The sequence below is a fragment of the Lynx rufus genome, unplaced genomic scaffold (assembly GCF_022079265.1).
Source record: "Lynx rufus isolate CCGP_SWC_20201006 ecotype Redwood Valley unplaced genomic scaffold, mLynRuf1.p SCAF_10, whole genome shotgun sequence".
NCBI classification, from domain to species: domain Eukaryota; kingdom Metazoa; phylum Chordata; class Mammalia; order Carnivora; family Felidae; genus Lynx; species Lynx rufus.
This window is the reverse complement of record NW_025814824.1, coordinates 38,598,489-38,611,382: the sequence shown is the minus strand read 5'-3', so window position 1 is coordinate 38,611,382 and position 12,894 is coordinate 38,598,489. Positions and strand designations below refer to the sequence as shown.

The 12,894-nt window shown below is 36.1% G+C and overlaps 1 protein-coding gene across 7 annotated transcripts in view; it reads left to right on the top strand.

The window, feature by feature from the left end:
- The window catches only part of MPDZ (multiple PDZ domain crumbs cell polarity complex component), a 130,545-nt gene that overhangs the window by 41,721 nt on the left and 75,930 nt on the right, over nt 1-12,894 (top strand). For all 7 annotated transcript variants that reach the window (XM_047098022.1, XM_047098013.1, XM_047098008.1 and 4 more), the window contains exons 12-18: nt 1,377-1,486; nt 3,937-4,083; nt 4,935-5,099; nt 6,314-6,499; nt 7,645-7,854; nt 9,517-9,633; nt 12,159-12,326. In XM_047098022.1, coding sequence (XP_046953978.1) covers nt 1,377-1,486; nt 3,937-4,083; nt 4,935-5,099; nt 6,314-6,499; nt 7,645-7,854; nt 9,517-9,633; nt 12,159-12,326 — 1,103 coding nt within the window. The remainder of the gene's footprint in view (nt 1-1,376; nt 1,487-3,936; nt 4,084-4,934; nt 5,100-6,313; nt 6,500-7,644; nt 7,855-9,516; nt 9,634-12,158; nt 12,327-12,894) is intronic.

Genomic DNA, 12,894 nt, shown 5'->3' with positions numbered 1-12,894 from the left:
TTGTATCAGTCCCCTTACTTCAGTATAGCCGACATGTTTGAATCTTATTGAGCAAGCAATAATAAAATTATGAAGTATTTTTAAAAGAAACATGAAAATCTTCTTTTAAAGCATAAGCTCTTAGGAATGAAACCGTTCTATTTTGGGAGGCTTTTCCTTGTCAATTTTTCATAAATTCTAAATCTTAATATTGGGGAATTGGTTTGGAAAGGAATTGTATGGAGAAATTATTAAACCTTTCTGAGATTTCTTTCAGGATAAACGTAGACTTCATCGAGCCATTTAAACATTTTTTAGAGCAGCATTGTTTTAATATATAATTATGCCAGAATATTATTGCCATCTTTTTAGGCTGGGAGCTATGTGCTTTCCTTAGCTGTCAGATTGCTTTAGGCGCTTTGGTAACTTACATCTACTGAACAGAGTCCAAGAGTGGTCTTCCTGTTAATAGTTCCTTTGGAGCTTTGTGGTTCTTTAAAGTATCTACTCCATTATTAACAGGTTTTATTTTCTGCTGAAAATTTTGCTTTACTTTTATTATTTTAAAAGAATATTTGTGTTTGCAGTAATATCCTGAGAGTGTGATGTGTAGGATTCATATGTGTTAATTGCACTCTGCCATTTTTATACAAGTAGGTGAAGAAATTATTTAGGCTAAAGTGAGTATCAAGAGTAGCAGGAAAGAATAAAAAGCTTTTAGAGCATGAAACTTGAGACAGTACATAGGGATGGGTGTGGGGGATCATCTCGAAGGCCCAGACCACGTCTTTGCTTGTGAATGTGCATATGTGTGTGGGAGAATGGGTGGGAGAGGCTCTAGACTTAGAATTAGAAGTCCCAAATTTCTTTTTTACACAAACTAGGGAAAAGCTTCTAAATGATTCGAATGCATCTACCCTAGTGCTTATCCTTAGACAACAAACAAACAAAAGAAATTAAATAGACCCATAGATATAGGAAACAACTGTTTGATACAAGATGAGGAGGGGTTCAGGAGCAAACGAAATAGGAGACAGGGATTAAAAGGTACACACTTTGGTTATAAAATTAATAAGTCATGGGGATGCATTGTACAGCATAGGGGATACAGTCCGTAATATTGTAATAGCTTTATATGGTGACAGATGATAACTAGGCTTACTGTGGGGGTCATTTTATAATGTATGAAAATATCAAATCACTATGATACACACCTGAAACTAATAGGATATTGTTTGTCAGTTATCTTTTAATAAAAAATAAGGGTAACATATACTGGGTGAAGAGTCAGACTTGCTACAACAGACAGGTTCTGATCACAGTGTCTCTTATATAGAATATTAAAATATGGAGATTTTTGTAGTTTGTCACTAACGTCATTGTGTTGACTATTTCAGGGTATCCATTATTGGCAGGAGAGATGGAAGAAACAGAAGACCCACAACAACAGGAGGCTGCCCTGCTGACGAAGTGGCAAAGGATTATGGGAATTAATTATGAAATAGTGGTAGGTTAGCTTAGCCTCCCTAACTTCCTAACTTGTAACTGTATTTGAGCAGGAAGTTCATGACAAAAATAAAGATGATCTTCATAAAGAGACCTAGAGAAGTAGCAAATGCCCAGGACTTTTTTTGAAGACCTAAATGCATTGATTCCTGTATTAAAAAATTTAGGTGGGAGAAAGTTGGATAGCAACAAAGGAACTGAGATAAATGGGTTGAAAAATTTAGGACTTGTAATTCACCAATATTTCGACAAGAGGAATGTTTTTTTTGTTGTTGTTTTGTTGTTTTGTTTTTATTCTTAAGTCTGGGATTTAGAGAAAGGATCAGAATAGAATGACAGAATTTACTTAAAGGTAAAAAAAAAAATCATCATGATCCATATATAATATTGTAAGAGGATTTTTCCCACATTTTTCCTTTACATATATATTTTCCTTAAGAGGCTTAATTCTGCATTCTCTTTTCATACCACTTATGCCACAGTGAATGTTTTATGTTTATTAACAGTTTGCATATCTCATACAGCAATCATGATTCGCTGTCCTGAAAAGAGACTTAACAATTGTGACCCAAATTGTCAGTCTTGAGATGTACACCAGCAAATTTCATAGTTTTCCAAAGGAAAAATAAAATACTAGGTTAAGTAGAATTTTTCCTATTGCTTATAATATTCAAACAACTCTAGATTAGAAGAGATCAAAGAACAGATGTCATATAATAGTAACTAGCATTTATTGAGCACTTTGTGCTAAGCGGTGTTCTTAGTGTTTCATTGAATCTTCATGACAATGATCTTTTTTTTTTTTTTTTAAACTCAAGATGGTTAACAAATAAGAAGTCCAGCTTCTGTTCTAATCAAGTCAGGGAAGAGTACAATAAGGTCCAGCTTAACTGTGGTTAATTTGGCATGAAAAGAAAGTTGGGAGATTCCTTCTTTGGGCTGGGATTAACATGGCTGGGACAAATAACCAGACTGCACTTCTTCGTGGGTAATTGAATAGTGAAGGGAACCTTTTAAGGAACCACTTGCTCACAGGACCTTGAACTTTTGGCTGCCTTTCATGCGCATTGTCCAGTAATCTGGTAGCACTCCCAGTTATGTGTCAAGGGCAAAGCATGCTGTAAGCAAGAGCTAAGCTATTTATTGGCCTTCATTGAACAAAGACATAGATCTGACTTTAAGTTGTTTGCTATGTGATTATACAGAATAAATGTAGTCATAAGAGGAGTGGTATAGTAGAAAGAAGGATTGATGGACATTAGCCGAGAGGGACCTGGAGAGCTGCTCAGAGGAAGTGACATTTAAATTGGGTTTTAAGGAGTTAGAAGGATTTCATCCAGCAGATTTCAAAATTGGATGATGCAGTTTCTGATAGTAGCCCTGCACACATTAGCAAGATTTGAAAGAGATCTTTTTTAATTAAAAAAAAATCTCTTTAATTAAAAAAAAAATTAATCTCAGCCCCTCTATTCCATAGTTTCTTGAACTGTAAAATAAAGGGACCAAAGTAGATAATCATTGGTATACCTTCTGATTTTAATATTATAATGATTGGATTCTTTGTGAAAGTGGGTGATTTCCTAACATTCTTCATTATTTAGTGTAATAGTGGGAAATAGGAAGTTCATTCTCCTATTTTAAGGTTTGGTTCACTTTTTTTTTAAGTTTATTTATTTATTTTGAGGGAGAGAGAGAGTGGGGGAGGAGCAGAGAGAAAGGGAGAGAGAGAATCCCAAGCAGGTTCTGCGCTGTCAGTGCGGAGCCACACGTGGGGCTCGAACTCGTGAACTGCGAGATATGACCTGAGCTGAAATCAGGAGTTGGATGCTTAACTAACTGAGCCACTCCGGCGCCCCAAGCTTTGATTCACTTTTAAAGACCGTTGTCGGTTGTTGACACAGCATAAGCTCAGGAGTGTGGGCTCCAGGTTCAGACTGCTTCAGGTTCAGAATTCTTTTAGAGCTGTCTGTGTGACTCTGGGAAAAGGACCCTCTCTGAACCTCATTTTCCTAATTTGGGAAACAAGGATAGACATTGGAATTATTATGAGAGGCATATGAGATAATCTGTGCAATGGGTCAGCCCGGTCCCTAGGACATAGTTTAAATGCTAGGTATGTGTCTTTTCTATACTGTTGTTGGAGCTCAGGCATTTGATTTTATCCGTGGTAGTTTAGACGACCCTCCATCTGTTACCAGCATCTCTAGGCACTGCAGAGTATCTTGGGTGCTTGCACCTGGCTCCTCCTTCGGGGTTTGTGTTGGTTCCTAGAGCTGACAGATAATCAATAATCCTTCAGAGGCAAAGCTCCAAAGCTTTGCAGCTCTACAATAAGATTTTTGAAGCTTTTGTGAGAAAGTTGACTGTTTTGGGGTGAACATAAAATATATACATGAGGGAAAAAAAACAAATGAAAAAAGTGCTAGATTCATGATGATTTTCTCCTTTCAGGTGGCCCACGTGATCAAGTTCAGTGAGAGCAGTGGGTTGGGGATAAGTCTGGAAGCAACAGTGGGACATCACTTTATCCGATCTGTTCTACCAGAAGGTCCTGTTGGACACAGTGGGAAGCTTTTCAGTGGAGATGAGCTATTGGAAGTAAAGAGCTATTCCATTCCTTTATCCCCTTAAGTAAACTTCTGAAAAGGCTGCAGGAGGGCTTAATGTGTAATAATAGTATGCATAATAAGTAAGTTCTTATTGTAAATTTCCCCTCCAAAGGGTACTTGAGAAAAATAATGCAAGTAAAAACCCACCAAAAGTAGAAATTTCAAATCTGTACGTACATTGATCTTCACACATAATTCCATGCTGGGTATTTTTTGGTTTGTTTTAGTCCAGAGAACCATAAACACTTTCTTTTTTAAAAATGTTAAACATCTTTTCATTTTTTAGACTAGATAATACATGTACATGTTTCCGAGTCACAAAAAACGTAAAGATGGGCAGTGAACAATCCAGCCACTTCTCATTACCCTTTATTAAGTAACTACTGTTATATCTGGTACTGTGCCGTCTTCCAGATATGTTTAAGGAATAACTAAGAAAATTTGAATATATTCTTTCCCCCGGCTTAGAAAAGCATACTGGCACGCTGTATGTACTGTTTTCCCTTGTAATGTATCGCTTAATGATATGAAATGTCACTTTGTAAAATAATCCCCTCCTTATCCCTTCATCCCTGGGTATTTTTATCATTACTTCTCCCTTTCCCAGCTACTACAGTGGCACATGAAATGTGGGTGGAAGATAGTGATTATCTTCCGACACAACTATAAATTGCATGTGAGTTGTTTTAAGTCAACTATGTAGGTGACTGTAGTTCCGAGCACAGCAGAACGATGGTAATCACTGGAGTAAAATCCCTATTTATTTAATAAAAGATGGATTTCAAAGGAGTATTCATGTTATGAAATGTTCCCTCTTGAGCAACTTCTCTTTTTGCACAGGTGAATGGCATAACTTTGCTTGGGGAGAATCACCAAGATGTGGTGAATATTTTGAAAGAATTGCCCATAGAAGTGACAATGGTGTGCTGTCGACGGACTGTACCGCCCACCCCCCAGTCAGAATTGGATAGCCTGGACTTATGTGATATTGAACTGGCAGAAAAGGTATTAGATCTGAGACCACTCGGAATCAATAATGGGAAGCCTAAATGGCGTCTAAAATGTTTTTAAGCCTTTCTTCTTTCATTTGGTATTTGAATTTGAATTTTGCATAATCTGCAGTCTAGTCAAATCTCATTTAAGGTATAATGAGACATGATGTTAGGATTTGATTTACATCAGACTGCAGGAATCGGTACAGTGGAGTAAATCTGAAAACTTTGAAGAATGTAGTATTCATATGAGTAGAACAGGGTAAATAAGGAACATAATTCTGAATTGTAGAGACACCAGTCTGGCACCGTGCATATCCGTATACATTTTAATGTGGTATAAAGGGGATTATTACAATAAAGCAGGTAGGCAGATTTGCATCCATGGTCCTAGCATATGCAGTAATTAACAGCAAAGGTAGCATATCAACTAGAATTTCATCATCAGAAACATGCCTTTCCTGAATTTGTTATGTTCATACAGATAAACAAAATTGAATTAATTTAGGTTCACTTTAATATATTTTTACTGAAAGAAGCTAACATTCTGTATTCCTATTTCTGTGCCAAATGCTTTATAAATGTTACCTCCTCTAATCTTCAAAACTTTTATCAAATGGGTAACTCTGAAGTCCAGCTTAAGAATATTGCTCAAGGCAACACAGTAAGAAATCATAGACCCCGTCTTTAAGCCCAGGCCAGTCTGACTTCACATCTTGTCTTAATGTGCGTGCTAATTTATTCATGAAATAATCACATGCACAAGTCACAACATTTTAGAACCTTTGTTTGCCGAGAGTACAAAACTTTTACGTATAGCCGTTTCCTCTCCAATTGTTGTTATTTATCATAAGAATTCCTTTTCTTTAATATCAAAATAGATCTACATTTTGTTTTTGACTGTAGAGGTGATTCAGACACTTGATGAAAAAAAGTGAAAACCGCCCACAGTCCTGCTGCTGAGATGTAACCATTGTGTATTTTTATAGGTGATCTTTGAACCATACATTTTTAATGCCTGTTCCAAGTTAGGTATTTCTTCCTCTGTAACAACTGTCAGTAATGACTGCCTTAATTTGCAAAGGTTTCATGGTAAGCTGTTGCTACCCTTATTTGTGGGTGTTTTATTCTGGACAGATGCGGGGCCGCTCCCTTTCCCTTGTAGTGTTGGTATGTGTCTGCTAAACTAGTGACTCTGAAGTAAGAGCTGCCCGGTCTGTTACGCAGCCGCACGTAGATCTGGGCGAGTTCACCGGGTCCTCGGAGACAGAGGATCCTGCGCTGGTGATGACCCACGTGGGCCAGAACGCGGAGGAGGTTCAAGGACCTTTGGCCATGTGGGAGGCTGATGTTCAGCATATCGAGCTGGAGAAAGGAAACAAAGGACTTGGGTTTAGCATCTTAGATTATCAGGTAAATATATCCTGTTTTTAACAATTTTTTTAAAAAAATGATACAATACTAAAGGTATATTGTGGATAATAGAAAAATCAGTTAATATTTTAGTTTTCAAAGACATTTCCTTGTTTCTAGCAAATCTTTCCAAATGATGATATATAGGATTCATTTATCATGAAAGGTTCTTTTAACATTGAATTCATTGAGCTCTTCTAGATTTCAGCCTTGAGAATTTGAAGAGCTTACAAATACATTTTAGGAATATCCTAGAAATAGAGTTTTGGTTTTTTTTTTTGTTATTTGGGGAGTATGTCTAAATTATTCTTATTCCCATGCTCATAATTGATAGTTCATACTTTAGTGGTAAGACTGAAAGTGTTAAATACTTATTTCTTTTGTCTGTAGTGAATGACTGAGTTCTAACTGGATATGGATTCCTGTCATTTGACTAAATGACTAAATTTATGAATAAGCTTACATTGGTCAAGTGCGGCCTCCACCCTTACCCTGCATTGTGTTCTGTGCTGAGTAACTGAGGAAATGCTTATGCCGGGTACGAGAGCACAGCTGTTGCTTCTCATTAATTAATACTGAACCGGAGAGCCATCTCTGAGGACTCATGGGAGTTGTGTTCTTCATGGGGCTTGATTGCAGAGCCTTGTTGCTGTGTATCTGAACGCTGCATCGTCACATACTACTGTACGGACTCTTTCTAGATGTCTTCATTTTAAGAAGGCAGGCCTGACCGTCATTCAGTACACTCCACAGCAGTAGCATCCTACTTAACAAACGCTGTTAATAATCCTGTATCTGATGTCTGGCCTCCAAAGCCTGTTATAAAATTGGGCAGCTTATCGAAAATTCAAATTACAAGTTTAAAGGGATCTGTACAGTGATGAGGTCTCCTCAGAAACAGCTTGGTACTTGAGGATGCCGTCCTTCAGGGGGGGAACTCCTTCTGCACTCTGCAAAACGGAGACAGCCTTTGCCCCACTCATTCCTCAGAAGTGGTGCTTGAAATTCTTTTTTGAGACATTTGAAATGAGTACCCATCCATTACAATTCAGAGTGACCAATCTATAAAAACTCCCACACCACCACCACCCCCCCCCATGTAAAAAGAAGCTACCTTATTTTTTTTTTTCCCCTCCTTTTGTCAGGATCCCATTGATCCAGCAAGCACTGTGATTGTAATTCGTTCTTTGGTGCCTGGGGGCATTGCCGAAAAGGATGGTCGACTTCTTCCTGGAGATCGACTCATGTTTGTCAATGATGTTAACTTGGAAAACAGCAGTCTTGAGGAAGCTGTGCAGGCGCTGAAGGGTGCGCCGTCAGGAACTGTGAGAATTGGAGTAGCCAAGCCTTTACCTGTAAGAATTCATGTTTTACTGTTTTTTTAAAATTTGTAAACAGAATGGCTTTCAGGCCTACTGTTAGCTTCGGAAGGTGTTCTCGTGAATGAATCATGACATTTGCTAATTTTGACCAAGATGGTTATTGGCTCTATGAGTATAAAGATTTAATTTTGAGTAATATTTTTTTAAAAAGTGAAGAAAACTGACACTTCAGAAATAAATTTGTAACTTTAAAATTATAGTTTTGTAGTTCACTTTTGATCTTTTTTTTATTGGGTAATAAGGTCACGATGAGTAGCAAATGAGTATTTTCAAAGAAATATGCCTTAAAACATCTATACCAATGTAGTGGGGTATTAGAGAAATTAATAGCATTAACAACTGACAGTGGAATCTTTAATTATAGTGGAATAAAGTAGAATCTCTGTCAGTGTGGTTTAAGGTCCTGCATTCTGTTGATTTCAACACATTTCTTGTCTAATTACTGCAGAGCAAGAAATTGAACTTTTCACAGTAGGTTCATCAGCTTCTGGCTCTCCTCCTGGGAGGGAATAGCCCTCCTGTTATTAATTAGTACAGTATTAAAAACAACTAATCAGTTCATGCTACATAACGTCAGTATGTTTATTAGGTATAATGATTACAACATAGCACTTATCACTGAATTGCAAATAAATATTAGAGACATTCTCAATATTTGGAGGGCTTTTTCAGTGTATAAATCTATTTTAAGTAAAAAGGGCAAATACACCTTTCTTAAAACACAAACACAGAGGTGTATTTGCCTAAACAGCAAATAACAATTTGCTGACTTTATGAAAGCATTTGTTCAAATAGTAAGCTTTATTAATATATTTGCAATGTTAATTAAATTTTTCATGCCTCACTTTGTATTACAAAGTGAACTTTGGTAGCCTATGAAAATATATTTATGAAAACAGAGAAAAGGAGGCAAGTTCTGCATATGTTATTAATACAGGGTGATGTGGGCAAGGCAATCTGAAGATTTTAGCCTATTTTATTTGAGATTGAAATAAAAATGTTAGGTTTTCTGTCAGTGTGATCAGTTACAATATCCTTATATTGGGTCTATAATATAAGCAGATTGTCTAGAGAGAGAATTTTTGTGTGTTTTTTTAAACCATGCTCAATTGAGAGGCTTCACTGTAGAGGTCACTCACATTCCTTGTCAAGTAAATCACATGCTTTATAATCATGTTCTAGTAAAGGATGACAGCTAGAAGTTGATCCTTCTTTTTAATGTTCTTTTTTTTTTTCATGCAGCTTCCTTTATATCTTAACACCTAAAAAGTGCCTTACTTATTTTTATATTAAGAAGTCATTGTGTAGCCAGAATATTTGGCAGATAAAAATGGCCAGAAGATTACTATAATATAAAAAATTATTGATTTGGATGATCTTTTATAAGAAGAATGAAAAAGTTAGAAGGGATTCTCACTTAACAATTGATGTGTTGGTATTAGAAGAAATATCCTTGTTGTATTTAACAAATCAAAACATTAAATATGAATATTTATCATTTGAAAACTTTCCCATTTTTTTTCCTCTTCTCTTCTGACTGTTCTTCTCCTATCCCCCTCCCCTGCTTTCCTTCTTTCCTCCTTGCTGTTCTCTCTCATCCTCATCCTCAAACACTGAGCCTCATTCTCCCTGCAGCTTTCACCAGAAGAAGGTTATGTTTCTGCTAAGGAAGATTCCTTTCTCTACTCGCCACACTCCTGCAAGGAGGAAGGGTTGGCTGACAAAGCCCTCTTCAGGGCTGACTTGGCTCTGGTTAGTGGCCACAACTTATCAAGCTTTCTTTCAGAAATCTTATGAGTCTTATATTTTGCCTTTCAAAATAGTCTAAAATCTTACTCTACTCATTATTCATTATGTTTTGGAAAAGTAAACACTTTAATTTCAACTGCAGTGGTTCTCATAGTTCAGAAATCATGTGTGAAAACCATTTGTTGGATTTGGGGAGGAAATTCAGTTGGCAGTGCATTCTGACAACTGGTAGAATTAATCTTCACGTCATACCAAAAGTTGTTGAAACACCCGATTGTTTTAATTTCATACTTGGGCCATTTCTAGGCATTTATGTAACTGTTTTTAGTATTCAGTAATTAATCAGGTGTTTTGGCTACCTGTTAACAAGGTTAACAAGTGTATTTTTTCCACTTGATATTTAAATAATGTGAAAATATATCAATTGATGCAGTTATTAAGAACACAAAAGTTTCCAAAATAGTCAAAATCCATGTTTTCTCGAATTACAGAACGTAAACATCACTGATTTGCTGGAAAATTTTTAATTAAAATTTTATTTTTACTTGATCTATGTAAAAATTATTTGTTGGAATAAGTGTATTTGTGGACCACTGGAGGTCACTTTGACGAGTAAACACATGAACCTTGCTCCTAAGAACTTTACAGTCTGGTAGAGGAGACAATACTATAGCAATAATTAAAATATAAAGGTAAATACTAGATATAAATAAACATGTGGCATTTATACAACATAAATATAACAGATTGTATATCCTATTGCATTACTTCTATTAAAGCCAGGTTCCTGACCTAACTTTTCTTTTGGGCAGACATTGCCCTGTGTGACTACAAAGGAATATGCCCAACTTTTTAAATTCTTGTGTCAGGGCATCAGACTAGAGCAAGGATTAAAACCCATGACATTCTCCATTATGTACTTATAACCAATTGTGCATATCTTGCTTTAAAACAAAGTATGAATTATTTGATTTTGATAATTCTAATTCTGGGGAGACAGTTCTCCTTGTTAATATTTTTATATTAACCAGCTCCTAAAATTGCCTTTTGGAAAGTTTTGGTGTATATTAAATGCAACAGTATCACATTACAATATTAATAATCCATTGCACAAAGCTTAGTTAATACCATCTATCTAGATAGCAGTGTTATTTATTATCTAGATTGTTCTATATGATGTGTATTTGTGAAGAGTAAAACTCAGCAAAGCAGTTAACTAATGAATTTTGAACATATATTTAAAATGTATTATTAGAAAGAGGGTCACTTGGAAATGGCCTGTGTTCTTACCATGTTTTTGTAAGAATGTGACCTGGTATAATGTTATAATTCTTCTCTTGGCAAAACACATGTAAGTTGAAAGCACAAAGAAGTAGAACACCAGGGATTTTGCCATCAAGACAGAAAATACTGGTAATATTGGAGAAGAGTAGTATTTATGTTAGTTCTATGTATTCTAAGGTGTAACTGTAAGTGAATTGTAAATGGAGCTTCAGACTCATCATGAGTTGATTGTTTCACTTCGTTCTGCTACAGAAGATAGTAATAGGAGTTGGGGTTTTTTGTTTTGTTTTGTTTTTTAAGTTTATTTTGAGAAAGAGCACAAGCAAGGAAGGGACAGAGACAGAGAGAGAGAGAGAGAGAGAGAGAGAGAGAGAGAGAGAGAATCCCAAGCAGGCTCTGCACTGTCAGCACAGAGTCTGATGTGGGGCTCAGTGCCACGAACCCTGAAATCATGACCTGACCCAAAATTCAAGAGTCGGATGCTTAAACACCTGAGCCACCCAGGTGCCCCAATAGTAACAGGAGTTAATATACAGTCAAATTCTCTACTTTCTATGAGTTTTCCAACAATAGGAGTTTGTAACTTTATATCTTCCCCGCAGCCATAATCAGGCCCCTTGTTAGTATAATTTCAGCATGAAACCACAGATACTCTTTCTGGTTTCTGATGATCACCATCAGGTTCTGAGTTTGCAATTTGAATGGTTTTAAAATCTAGTTAAAAATAATTTAAAATATATTGTTTTAGTGAGTTTTCTAAATAGATATTTGCCTGGATGCCTTGCTGAAATTTAATTCAACTTACATAAATAAAATCTAATAAACTTTAATAAATTTAATAAAATCTAATAAACTTGTTGAGTTTATGTTAGTTGAATAGGGAAGGTGTTGACCTCATTCATTTTATTAGACAGTTCTAGGAGTCGGGCAGGTATTTTTTAAAATAGTGTGACTGGAAAAAGTAAATATTTTCCTTAATTTATGGAACTTTTTAAACTTAGAATTGATCCAGGCCATTTGTTAATTGTTACCTTTGCCCTTTTATTGTTGGAATAAATAACTGATGCCAGCCCTGATTTGTCCTTACTCTCTTGCGTTAGTCGGTCTCTGATGTGTCGTAGAGTGTGAAAGGGGTCACGTAGGAGATAGAATGAATGCCGGGATGCTTTTTAGTCTCAAGTAGAGACTTGTCGTATATGTAACAGAACAGAATTTCCAACCGATACTATCATTTTTGTTCCTAGGTGGACACAAATGAGGCTGACTTAGCAGATGAATCTACATTTGAGTCTCAGTACTCTCCTGATAATGACAGTATCTACTCCACTCAAGCCTCTATTTTATCACTTCATGGCAGTGCTTGTAGCGATGGCCTGAACTATGGTCCCTCCCTTCCATCTTCTCCTCCCAAGGTACAAAGAGATTGTCATTTTATTTATGGGAGAGCCTTCCGTGTAATTTTCCAGAGGTCAGTGTTTATGGGGAATTGTGGGAGTAGCGTGTTAGAGGCACTGTGTTTCTCCAGTCATGGATTCATTCAGACTAAAGCGCAGTTTCATTCAGGTAGTGCTGATTGAGCATCTTTTACTAGACTACTAAGTACTACCTAAATGTTCGGTTTTACAGAATGATAGACCCAAGGATTCAAAGCTTTGATTAGGATTTGCATGTTAGAAAGAAAAAAGTCAATGTATTTCTCAAATTGTGTTTTTAGCTGTGTCTACTTTAGAAAAATCACAAGTATAACTTTATTTTCTTAATGGTTTTAAAATTGATTTTCATGCAGAGTTGGATGGTAAATGTTTCTCGCATTAATATTTACCAGCAAGTTAAATTTAATGCTGTTATATGTTTTTATGTAAAATGATGCCAAAAATACTTTATGTAGAAATCACAGTGAATGGCAAAGTATGTTTAAACGTCACTGGATGAAGAATTTAGTTATTATTTGACATATCTGTGCCAAGTATATTTTAGAAA